General features: G+C 41.6%; 1 protein-coding gene across 1 annotated transcript in view; it reads right to left on the reverse strand.

Moving 5' to 3' along the window:
* Positions 1-13042, reverse strand: part of carmil3 (capping protein regulator and myosin 1 linker 3) — a 70716-nt gene that overhangs the window by 16755 nt on the left and 40919 nt on the right. The window contains exons 21-29 of the mRNA XM_059017004.1: positions 12514-12686; positions 11353-11421; positions 11169-11262; positions 10750-10848; positions 3687-3815; positions 3282-3399; positions 1422-1593; positions 1192-1279; positions 777-911 (exon numbers count right to left, since the gene is read on the reverse strand). Of these exons, the coding sequence (XP_058872987.1) occupies positions 777-911; positions 1192-1279; positions 1422-1593; positions 3282-3399; positions 3687-3815; positions 10750-10848; positions 11169-11262; positions 11353-11421; positions 12514-12686 (1077 nt within the window). The remainder of the gene's footprint in view (positions 1-776; positions 912-1191; positions 1280-1421; positions 1594-3281; positions 3400-3686; positions 3816-10749; positions 10849-11168; positions 11263-11352; positions 11422-12513; positions 12687-13042) is intronic.

Consider the following 13042-nt stretch of genomic DNA (forward strand, 5'->3'; position numbering starts at 1 on the left):
TTAAAGAGACACACACACACACACAGACACACACATACAGACAGACACACAAACACAGATACACACACTCACACACACAGAGTCACACACACACACAGAGTCACACACACACAGATTCTCACACACACACACACACAGTCACATTCACACAGATTCTCACACTCACACACACACACTCACACACACACACAGTCACACTCAGATACACACACAGTCACACTCACACACACACACAGATTCTCACACACACACATTCACATTCACACAGATTCTCACACACACACAGTCACACTCACACACACACACAGTCACACTCACACACAGATTCTCACACACACACACAGAGTCACACACACACACACAGTCACACTCACACACACACAGTCACACTCACACACAGATTCTCACACACACACACACAGTCACACACACACAGTCACACTCACACACACACAGTCACACTCACACACACACAGTCACACTCACACACAGATTCTCACACACACACACAGTCACACTCACACACACACAGTCACACTCACACACACACAGTCACACTCACACACAGATTCTCACACACACACACAGTCACACTCACACACAGATTCTCACACACACACACACAGTCACACTCACACACACACAGTCACACTCACACACACACACAGTCACACTCACACACACACAGTCACACTCACACACAGATTCTCACACTCACACACACACACAGTCAAACTCACACACAGATTCTCACACAAACACACACACTGACGCACTATGCTGGTGTAAAGCTCCTCATCTGTGATGTCCTCAGAATTCCGATGTTTTCCCCTGGAGCTTCGATCCTGCAGCGTTCCCAGAAATCCTGCTTCCTGTTCGGCCAGACGCCTCAGCTGGGAGATGTGACGAGTCTGTGGGGGGCGGGGGACCCCAAAATTACAAGCATATACTGCGGTAAAACCTGTCTTTACAGCCTCTTTTCTAAAGAACTACAGCTCCCATCATCCCTCACTGGACTGCTGATGGAACAGCATGCTGGAAGCTGTAGTTTTGTATACAAATGTATGCACTAAAGCCTACAGCCTCATGTATTTTCACTCTATAAAGAACTACATCCCCCACTATTACTGCAGGTGCTGAGGCATGCTGTGACCTGTAGTTCTTAAGCCTCTTCAGTGTGTATTGCCTCACCAGTTTCTTGTGAGAGGAGTAGAGCTCCTGCAGGATTTCATCCACAATAGAGTTGGTGAGATAGGTGACCACGTCGAGCTTCACCTCACTGAGAATAAGAGCAGAGGAGTCAGACGAGACACACAGACACAGACACACACAGACAGGACACACAGATACAGACAAATACGATTACATAAGTCAAAGACAGACACACAGCTGGACGGACAGTCAGATGGGAGGTGTTTTACTCAAGTTTGTTCTGGATGTCCTGCCCTGCTCTCTCCACCAGGGCAGCCTTGATTACGGAGCGAGGAACGGTGACACGCTCGGAGACAGAGGAGAGGATCTTATTGTGAGACTCGGCCTGGAACACAGCCAGGGGACAGAGCTCCTGAGACAGAGAGGACATGGACTCCAGAAATCACCTGGGGAGAGGGAGAGGAGGAGAGAGGGGGAGAGAAAATGAGTTTTTTTGATGAAAAAGCCATTTGGGGAAAAGAGTAGAGGCTTCTTAAAACATCTTCTAAAAGCGGCATACTGTTATACTCTTTTATATAGACATCTAAATATATATTGTGGGAGAGTAGGGGAAGATAAGAAAACATGTAGTCCAGGGGTTGATAAAGGACTACATCCCCCAGAATGCCTTGGGGTTTGAAATTAGAGCCAGGAGGGGAAACCTGGCTCTAATGAAATGAGGGACACCTGCCTGTAGTTAAGCAGGCAGGTGCATAAATGCAGGACAATGTATATATGTGTCTATAGAACTCTTCATTTTCTGTTCATTTGCTGAATTACCTTTGGCACTGCTTCTATGACTTGTCATGCCAATAAAGACCATTGGAGAGAGAGAGAGAGAGAGAGAGAGAGAGAGAGAGAGAGAGAGAGAGAGAGAGAGAGAGAGAGAGAGAGAGGAGAGAGAGAGAGAGAGAGAGAGAGAGAGAGAGAGAGAGAGAGAGAGAGAGAGAGATGAGAGAGAGAGAGAGAGAGAGACTAAATGGGACAAACACCCAATCGAAACCCTGCATGCTGAACTCTACAAAAACATCCTACATCCTACAGGTGCAAAGAAAAACACCAAATCATGCATGCAGGGCAGAATTAGGCCGTTACCCAACACTCATAAATATAAAGAAAAGAAAAGTGAATCAGACTCCCTCCAGTATGAGGCCATGCAAACCCAAGAGCTCAGCCCTGAAAAGAGTCCTCTAAGCCAGCTGGCCCTGAAGCTCACTGCACTGAACCCAACTAATAATACTAAAACAAACCAGCTTCAGGTCAGCACTGCTTACCAGCCCCCAATCAGAGTCAACCAAATTATAAAACTAACCAAAAACTGCTATCTGAAACATTGGGACACAGAAACAAAATCTCAAAATAAACTGGATTTATCGGGCCCTAAAAAGAGATTACACTCTGGCAGAGTATCTCTCTACTGTCAGAGATACAAAGCAGAGGCAGATCCTGACCAAGTACAGGCTCAGTGACCACAGCCTGGCCATTGAGAAAGGCCGTCACCGGCAGACCTGGCTTCCTAAAGAAGAAAGGCTCTGTGGTCACTGTGAGACAGGAGAGGTCGAGACAGAGATGCACTTCCTTCTTCAATGTAAAAAATACTCAGAAAATAGACAAACTTATTTTAAAAAATTTGCAAATTCCCTCCCAAACTTCCCAAACATGACCAACCCTGAAAAAGTCCCAATCCTCCTGGGAGAGGAGAGAAGCACAGCCCAACTAGCAGCCCAGTATGTGTCTGCATGTCACAGATTGAGGGACACACAATGAGAGCTCTGCACAGAGACACACACACACTTATGTATATACATGTTTATTGTTAGTAGTGATATAATATATATATATATATATATATATATTTTTTTGTACTTTATAAATCAGTTTGTTTTTATATATGTATTCATGATGCATTGTATATATACATGTCTGTATTGTATAATTGCTTTGGCAACACCTGCTATTGTAAGTCATGCCAATAAAGCACCATTGAATTGAATTGAATTGAGAGAGAGAGAGAGAGAGAGAGAGAGAGAGAGAGAGAGAGAGAGAGAGAGACAGGGAGAGAGAGAGAGAGAGAGAGAGAGAGAGAGAGAGTACCTGCAGCTCCTTGTCCACAGCCTTGGACACATCGCTGGCCACTGACTCGAGACGATGTCTCACTGGACCGTCCACTGCGAGGACATGTCCCAGCTCAAACAGACTGGGGAAGAGCTGGGGACAGAGGGACACTGTGAGACAGGCAGGGTCTGCAGTAAAACAGTCTGACAAATGCTCTGGAGCTGGGAGCATTTGAATGAGCATTTTGAATGTGAGTGTGAATGTGTATGTAAATGTGTGTGTGTGTGTGTGTGTTGCGTGTGCGTGTGTGAGTAAGTGTGTGTGAGTGTGTACATGACTGTGATGTACGTGAGTGTGTGCATGAGTGTGTGCATAAGTGTGTGCATGTGTGTGTGAGTATGTGTATGTGAGTGTGAGCGTAGTAGTAGTGTTTTACTCACAGCTCTGGAGTTGCGCGCCTCCTTCAGTGTGTCTCTGGCTCTCTGCAGGTCCTCCCTGACTGACTCCACAGGGCAGCTCCTCAGCACTCTCACACTATCCTGCACCTTCACACAGAGACGCTCCAGCACCTGGGAGAGAGCGTCACTTTACTCAGGGGTTACTCAATATTTACTGTTTCCACTGTGTTTAGTCAATATTTACTCACCGTTTACCAAAACATTACCTAAGGCTAGCTTTGTTTTACTCTGTATTTAGTCACTGCTTACATGCTTACTCAGTCTTTGCTGTGTGTTAACTTAATGGTTACTCAGTGGTTAATCAGTGTTTACTCAGTGTTTCTTAATGGTTACTCACTGTTTACTCAAGTATCTACTCAGTGGTTACTCAGTGGTTAGTCTCTACTGTCACAAGTGACCCCAAAACCCCTCCTTCCTTGTGCAAGGTACTTGCACCCTTTGAGTGGAAGGTATATGTGGCAGAGATGTATGGCCCTTGGTCCCCATGAAATAAAGATGAGAATGCAAAGATGGGAGCCTGGCTAACAGGTTTCAAGTATTTTGCAGGTACACAAGAACACATCTGCGAAGCGCAGAAATGGATAAATAAGCCTGTAATCGCTTTTACAGATCCACTGAGAGCTGAACCTGGAGCAGATTTCCAGACATGTTGGGAGCAAGCGAACATTTGGAGAATGATATTAAAGAAGACTTTGTTGACTATAAACACTGTTGACGGCAAATGATACTATTGAATCTTGTAAAACTGTGCTGTTTAGAGGATATTAAGTCAGCTGAAATACTATTGCAGAAAATTGTGAGCAAAATACGAGGAGGCTGTGTGGTCCAGTGGTTAGAGAAATGGGCTTGTAACCAGCAGATCCCCGGTTCAAATCCCACCTCAACCACTGACTCACTGTGTGACCCTGAGCAAGTCACTTAACCTCCTTGTGCTCTGTCTTTTGGGTGAGACGTAGTTGTAAGTGACTCTGCAGCTGATGCATAATTCACACACCCTAGTCTCTGTAAGTCGCTTTGGATAAAGGGTCTTCAAAATAAAAATAAAAAAATAATAATAACAAACTGAGCAGGCACTGATCTAAGGTTAAAGGACGTGTCTGTGTGCATCTTTCAATGGAATGCATATTCATCATTAGAAATAACCGGACTTAAAGACATACACCTCTTCTTATCTGCAAGTTATTCAGTGCAGCAGCTTTTGTTAGCCAAAAATGAGACCATTTACCAAAACTAAGACCTAATTCAATAAACTAAGGAATGTGCTCACGGACGAGTTTCTTATTAGCAAAAAGTAACTACAGCCAAAGGCAGTCTTACTTTTTATCTGTAACTGTGCTGGGATTCTTTTCGTACTAGAAACTATATTTTAAATCAAGATGCTGTTTATTTTAATCTAAAGACAAGGAAATATATTTTAGACCAAGGCTGGACTAATTCATAAGAACAGGTACTTTAAATCACAGGCCCTCGTTTTTATAAACTCTTATCTTAAACGACAATAAAAACTTTGGAGTACAGGAACATATATTATTAGTTTTAGAAATTACTTCACATATTTAGGGATTAGAAAAATAGGCAGCATGAGATCATATACTATTAACTTTAAAGGAGTAACCGGACAAGTATAAAATATTATTAGTTTTAGTGATAAGGGCTGTCTAAAAAGCCAGATGTTTTACGTTAATTAAGCCTTATGATGCGTGAAGCAGGGAAAAATTACTATAAATGTAGGAATGAAACTGCAGTTCGTCGGTTGAAAGCCTGTTAATACAGGCTGCAAACTGGTCTGACACCTTGAGGAGCTCTTCTGCGAGTCTGACTGACTGAGGCGTTGAAACTTAGAAACCTAAACTTATTTTGCGGTATGCATACCTTTTGCTTTGGTCTCTCTTATGTATTGGAGTGTGCAAATAGAAATAAGGGGAACAGGTCACAGCGTTACTTGGCATGGGAAGGGGGAGTGAGTGAATGAGCGGGGAGAATGTGTGTTGCTGTTTTCAGGGGTTGCAGACCATGGTTGGTCGGACAGCAGCGGGAAACGATGGGAGGTTATATAACGAAACAAACATTTTGAGAATTCAACACCGTCTCCCTGAGTACTACTTCCTGAACATAAAACCTTTACAATATACTAAATGAATGGATCAAGCTTATTATGATAGCAAAATCAGATGAAAGCTTTCAGTACAATCGGGATAATACATAATCATTATTTACAAAATCTTGTTCATCTCGTTACTTGTTAAAAACTGTAACTTTACTGCTATACTATTTGCAAATGTTGTGAAATGGAAGGACAAACACAGTTCCTTACAGAAGCGTCCTAGTGCCAAAAAAATGAAAAAAAAATCTCCTAGCTAGGAGAAAAAAAGTCCTACGTAGGACTTTTTATCTCCTAGCTAGGAGAAAAAAAAGTCATAGCTAGGAGATAAAAGTCCTACATAGGAGGGATGGGGTAAAAGCCGGAACGAGCCGGAACGACCCGGAACGGTACTTTAATGAATTCAGTTGCTTTAAAAAACAGCATAGAAAGTTACACACACGTGAGGAGAATATTTTAACAATCAGAACCGATTAGTAACGCGCTGTCATTAACCTGTTCCGGGCCAGAACCCTCTTTTTATCACCAAAAACCTCCCGGAACACTGGGTTCCGAAGCTTCAAAGACGACGAAAATTATACACACAATACAACTAAGTGAGGACCTCATAACACTACTGAGAAAACCCACCGAACCGACCTTTATTTTCCCATTCCGTGCATAAACAGCTGTATAGACAAAACCGCCCGGAACACGGGGTTCCGAAGCTGCACAGAGTATGAAAATGATACACACAATACAACTAAGTGAGGACCTCATAACACTATTGAGAAAACCCACCGAACCGACCTTTAACTGCCCATTCCGGGTAATAAAACAGTGTATTTATTTTGTTTGTATATGATCTTCTCTCTCTCTCTCTCTCTCTCTCTCTCCTCTCTCTCTCTCTCTCTCTCTCTCTCTCTCTCTCTCTCTCTCTGATTAATCTGATTAAGTTAAAGATTTGAGGTTGTTAGCACCAGGTTCTTTCATTTGGGCCAGAGGATAAGGTCTTGACCAAGTACAACACAAACACACAATAAAAATGCCAGGGATGTAAAATAGTCAAATTTATTTAAAACACAATTTCGTTTCACTTCTCATATTGCACAAACTAGTGCTATCTGTTAGTTACAGCGTTTCAGCCAAATACTTCAATTCGATACATTGTTTCAAGGGTTAAGTCGTGCTTTCTCAGGCATTACACTGTTACATAGTTTAATATAGCAGCAACTAATTTAGAGCAAGAATACATTGTTTCATTTCTCTCTCGTATTCAGACAGTAGGTTCCCAAATTAAACACAAACATGTTAGTTTGTTTATTCTGTTTATTTTATTTATTTATTTATGCATATGACACACAATGTAATTAATTTTTTTGAAGAAGAAAATGGAGAATGCATCAAGGTTTCTGTATTTGAAGTCACCCTGCATAATATTAAAATCTAAACTGTTTTGCTTTGTTTGCTCGTTTTTCCTTACATGTTGTAAACTACCTAATTGTAAGATAGTGTGTTTGCTTGCCTTTGCACTGAATTGCATTGTATCCATTTTGTATCAAATATAGCCTATGTACATATATGAATATGTTAAATACATTAAAATACTTTTTTATCATTGTAAGTAAGAAGAACAAAAAAATTGTGCAAAAAATAAATGTTGTTTTACTGTTGCAGCTATATATAAGTGTTATTTTTATTTTTTAATCACATATAACTTTTACAGTTAGGGGCTACCAGCAATTCTAAACAATTCGAGAGAGAGAGAGAGAGAGAGAGAGAGAGAGAGAGAGAGAGAGAGAGAGAGAGAGAGAGAGAGAGAGAGAGAGAGAGAGAGAGAGAGAGAGAGAGAAGATCATATACAAACAAAATAAATACACTGTTTTATTACCCGGAATGGGCAGTTAAAGGTCGGTTCGGTGGGTTTTCTCAATAGTGTTATGAGGTCCTCACTTAGTTGTATTGTGTGTATCATTTTCATACTCTGTGCAGCTTCGGAACCCCGTGTTCCGGGCGGTTTTGTCTATACAGCTGTTTATGCACGGAATGGGCAGTTAAAGGTCGGTTCGGTGGGTTTTCTCAATAGTGTTATGAGGTCCTCACTTAGTTGTATTGTGTGTATCATTTTCGTCGTCTTTGAAGCTTCGGAACCCAGTGTTCCGGGAGGTTTTTGGTGATAAAAAGAGGGTTCTGGCCTGTAACAGCGCGTTACTAATCGGTTCTGATTGTTAAAATATTCTCCTCATGTGTGTGTAACTTTCTATGCTGTTTTTTAAAGCAACTGAATTCATTAAAGTACCGTTCCGGCTCGTTCCGGCTCGTTCCGGCTTTTACCCCATCCCTCCTATGTAGGACTTTTATCTCCTAGCTATGACTTTTTTTCTCCTAGCTAGGAGATTTTTTTTGTCATTTTTTTTTTTCATTGGCACTAGGACGCTTCCATAGTTCCCACACAAAACATTTTTAGTGTGAAAAGAATATAGTTGATATGAATGACACTTTCATTGAACATACATACTGTTGCACACATAACTTTAATGTGAAGTGATATCTCAAACAAAAACACATTGGAAATGTGAAAAAAAAGTTATCGGAAGTGCCCAGCCAGTAGAGATATCAAAAACACAAGTCAAGTTTCAAGCAAATAGGCATAACTGTAAAACCGATGGGGGTCAAGGTTGCCCCAATTGTTTCTACTAACTTGTTTGATCCGCTTTTATTGTGCCTGAAGAACACAAGCCAAGTTAGTAGAAACAATTGGGGCAACCTTGACCCCCATCAGTTTTACAGTTGTGACTATTTCCTTTGTGCTGGGCATAGTTGCCCCAATGGTTTCTTGAAACTTGGCTTGTGTTTTTGATATCTCCACTTTAAATGGTTGGACACTTTTGATAACTTGCCGTTTTTTCACATTTCCAATGTGTTTTGTTTCATATAATATATATTTATATATATATATATATATATATATATATATATATATATATATATATATATATATATATATACACAGATGTGCTCAAATTTGTTGGTACCCTTACAGCTCATTGAAATAATGCTTCATTCCTCCTGAAAAGTGATGAAATTAAAAGCTATTTTATCATGTATACTTGCATGCCTTTGGTATGTCATAGAATAAAGCAAAGAAGCTGTGAAAAGAGATGAATTACTGCTTATTCTACAAAGATATTCTAAAATGGCCTGGACACATTTGTTGGTACCCCTTAGAAAAGATCATAAATAATTGGATTATAGTGATATTTCAAACTAATTAGTTTCTTTAATTAGTATCACACATGTCTCCAATCTTGTAATCAGTCATTCAGCCTATTTAAATGGAGAAAAGTAGTCACTGTGCTGTTTGGTATCATTGTGTGCACCACACTGAACATGGATAGAGAAAGCAAAGGAGAGAGTAGTCTGAGGAGATCAGAAAGAAAATAATAGACAAGCATGGTAAAGGTAAAGGCTACAAGACCATCTCCAAGCAGCTTGATGTTCCTGTGACAACAGCTGCAAATATTATTAAGAAGTTTAAGGTCCATGGAACTGTAGCCAACCTCCCTGGGTGCGGCCGCAAGAGGAAAATCGACCCCAGATTGAACAGAAGGATAGTGTGAATGGTAGAAAAAGAACCAAGGATAACTGCCAAAGAGATACAAGCTGAACTCCAAGGTGAAGGTACGTCAGTTTCTGATTGCACCATCCGTCACTTTTTGAGCGAAAGTGGGCTCCATGGAAGAAGACCCAGGAGGACTCCACTTTTGAAAGAAAAACATAAAAAAGCCAGACTGGAATTTGCTAAAATGCATATTGACAAGCCACAATCCTTCTGGGAGAATGTCCTTTGGACAGATGAGTCAAAACTGGAGCTTTTTGGCAAGTCACATCAGCTCTATGTTCACAGACGAAAAAATGAAGCTTTCAAAGAAAAGAACACCATACCTACAGTGAAACATGGAGGAGGCTCGGTTATGTTTTGGGGCTGCTTTGCTGCGCCTGGCACAGGGTGCCTTGAATCTGTGCAGGGCACAATGAAATCTCAAGACTATCAAGGCATTCTGGTGCGAAACGTACTGCCCAGTGTCAGAAAGCTCTGTCTCAGTCGCAGGTCATGGGTCCTCCAACAGGATAATGACCCAAAACACACAGCTAAAAGCACCCAAGAATGGATAAGAACAAAACATTGGACTACTCGGAAGTGGCCTTCTATGAGTCCTGATCTGAATCCTATCGAACATCTATGGAAAGAGCTGAAACTTGCAGTCTGGAGGCACCCATCAAACCTGAGACAGCTGGAGCAGTTTGCTCAGGAAGAGTGGGCCAAACTACCTGTTAACAGGTGCAGAAGTCTCATTGAGAGCTACAGAAAACGTTTGATTGCAGTGATTGCCTCTAAAGGTTGTGCAACAAAATATTAGGTTAGCGGTCCCATCATTTTTGTCCATGCCATTTTCATTTGTTTTCTTATTTACAATATTATGTTGAATAAAAAATCAAAAGCAAAGTCTGATTTCTATTAAATATGGAATAAACAATGGTGGATGCCAATTACTTTTGTCAGTTTCAAGTTATTTCAGAGAAAATTGTGCATTCTTCGTTTTTGTGGAGGGGTACCAACAAATTTGAGCACGTCTGTATATATATATATATATATATATATATATATATATATATATATATATATATATATATATATACACATACATATATACTGATTCGTTAAACATCGAATGAACTGAGTCTGTGTGATTATTCTTGATTGATTAACGGTTGTTAATATCTGTGAGCCAGCACGCCAACTGTCCTTTATGTCCCTCCTAAACGCCTCCTCTGAGTTTAAGAGTTTATTACAGAATAAACGTAAACGTGAAACTACTCAGTGGTTACTACCTCTACTCAGTCTCTACTCAGAGTTTACTCAGTGTTTACTCAGTGTTTACTCAGTGTTTATTCAGTGTTTACTTGCTCGGTAGTGCTGGTCACAATGCCCTGGTGCAGTCGGAAGGCTTGCTGCTGAGAGAATCGCTGACTCTGGTTGTTCCGAAGCAAACTCCTCTGAATCTAAAACACAAAGAAACCCAGAGAAACCCAATCAGGACAAGGGAAGAAAAGCATTTCAAAAGATCAGTTAGACGTTAGACAGACAGACCAACAGACACATCGACAGACAGACAGACAGCAGGCTAATTAATTCACTAGCCTCTCATGTCTGCCTTCCACCTTTCTCTGGAGGTCTGGGTTCCAATCTGGGGGGCTAGGTGGCACAGACAGACAGACTGACATATAGTGTGCTAATTAATTCACTAGCCTCTCATTCCTGTCTGTCTGCAGAGAGACAGAAAGACACACATACACACACAGTGAGTTCACTCCCTAGGTACCTTGTGTAATGCCTCTTCTGTCCTCTCGGGGGCGCTACGGTAGGCCTGAGTGACATCACTGAGTGGCACAGGCATGAACTGCAGAGTGAAGTTACTGCAGAAACACAAGGAGAGAGAAAACACTTAGAAGGGGCAGTGAAAAAAAAAACCTGGAAAACGAAATAAAACTTGCAGTGTAACTCACTGGTCCAGAGCACGCGCCACATCCAGCAATCCCTGAGCACTGGTGCCGTTCCTGTCCCATGTGACAGTCCTGCAGGAGACGAGAGAGGACTGGAATGATCACGCATACACACAGCATTGACTGAATACTGCTAGTCTGGACATCACACACACAGACAGACACGTGATTGTACTGTATTGAAATACAACATCTAAATCTAAACTAGCTATGAGGGCTCAGAGGTTGTGTCCTTGCTTGTTTTTCTGCATCATCAATGCTGATGCTCATGTAAAAATTCTGATGAAGTACAAAAGACTCCTTCATTTTCTCTGTTGGTTTGCCGTGTAACATAGATTTGGAGGTTGAACAATAAATACCAAGGAGCCATATAAATACTGCAGCTATAGCTTGAGACCCAAGTTTGACCTTGGTAGAATGGCAGCTCTGGTTACGACACTGATTTAAACCTGTGTAGTCATGTCACGGCTGTATAGGCAGGATCTATAGATAGATAGATAGATAGATAGGGCAGCAGTGTGGTGTAGTGGTTAGGGCTCTGGACTCTTGACCTGAGGGTTGTGGGTTCAATCCCAGGTGGGGGACACTGCTGCTGTACCCTTGAGCAAGGTACTTTACCTAGATTGCTCCAGTAAAAACCCAACTCTATAAATGGGTAATTGTATGTAAAAATAATGTAATTGTATTTAAAGATGATATGATATCTTGTAACAATTGTAAGTCGCCCTGGATAAGGGCGTCCGCTTAGAAATAAATAATAACAAGATAGATAGATAGATATAGACTTATAGACACACAGAGACACTCACACAGACAGAGACAGATCCACTTCAGTGCATATATGTGTTAATCTGCAGTGACGTGGCTACACTGACATTTAGACACACAGAGACAGACACACGCACCCACACTACCACTCACAAACTCTCTCACACACACACACAGATAGATAGACAGATACATAATTATCTCAGAGTGTTTTTGATCTGCAGTGCCTATACACACACACAGACTCACACAGAGGTATATAGGTAGATAGACAGGTAGATAGAGAGATAGATAAACACACAGATAGGTAGATATAGTAGCTCTGCACACAGACACACACAGACTCTCACACACAGGTTGGTAGATAAAGAGATATGTACATCGATAGCTCTGTACCTCAGAGTGCTGTTGATCTGCAGGGCCTTGGCCAGCATCTTTGCCCCAATGTCCTCCATGTTGTTCCCACTCAGGTCCACTCTGCGCAGGCAGGTGTTGCTGCCCAGCGCGTTCACCAGGATACTCGTGCGAGACTTGAGCCGCGAGTCCGTGAGGGACAGGGACTGGAGAGACTGGGAGAGGACAAGGGTACAGACTGGTACTCCACTCATTACACAGGACCCACATATGCAGTTTTGAAAGAAACACATGCTAAAGCAAACATGCATTTTCGTTTAAAAACATTCATCTGGTACTACACGAAGTGCTCAGTTTGCTTGCTTTGCCTTCCAGGAAGTCTTTTACTGCTTTGCTTCCTGGGTCACCTCAGCAGTGTATTCTGGGTCACTGTCTGAATGCATGTCAGTCAGCAGGGGAAGCAGCTGATTGTTTTTTGACAAGAATGAAGTCAGTGGGGACAACTTCCTGGTGACCCAGGAAGTGCAACACAAATTGAAAACATGGCTTCTCTTATTTTTTTATTTTTTTA

Source organism: Acipenser ruthenus, chromosome 54 (assembly GCF_902713425.1).
Source record: "Acipenser ruthenus chromosome 54, fAciRut3.2 maternal haplotype, whole genome shotgun sequence".
In the NCBI taxonomy this organism is placed as follows: Eukaryota; Metazoa; Chordata; class Actinopteri; order Acipenseriformes; family Acipenseridae; genus Acipenser; species Acipenser ruthenus.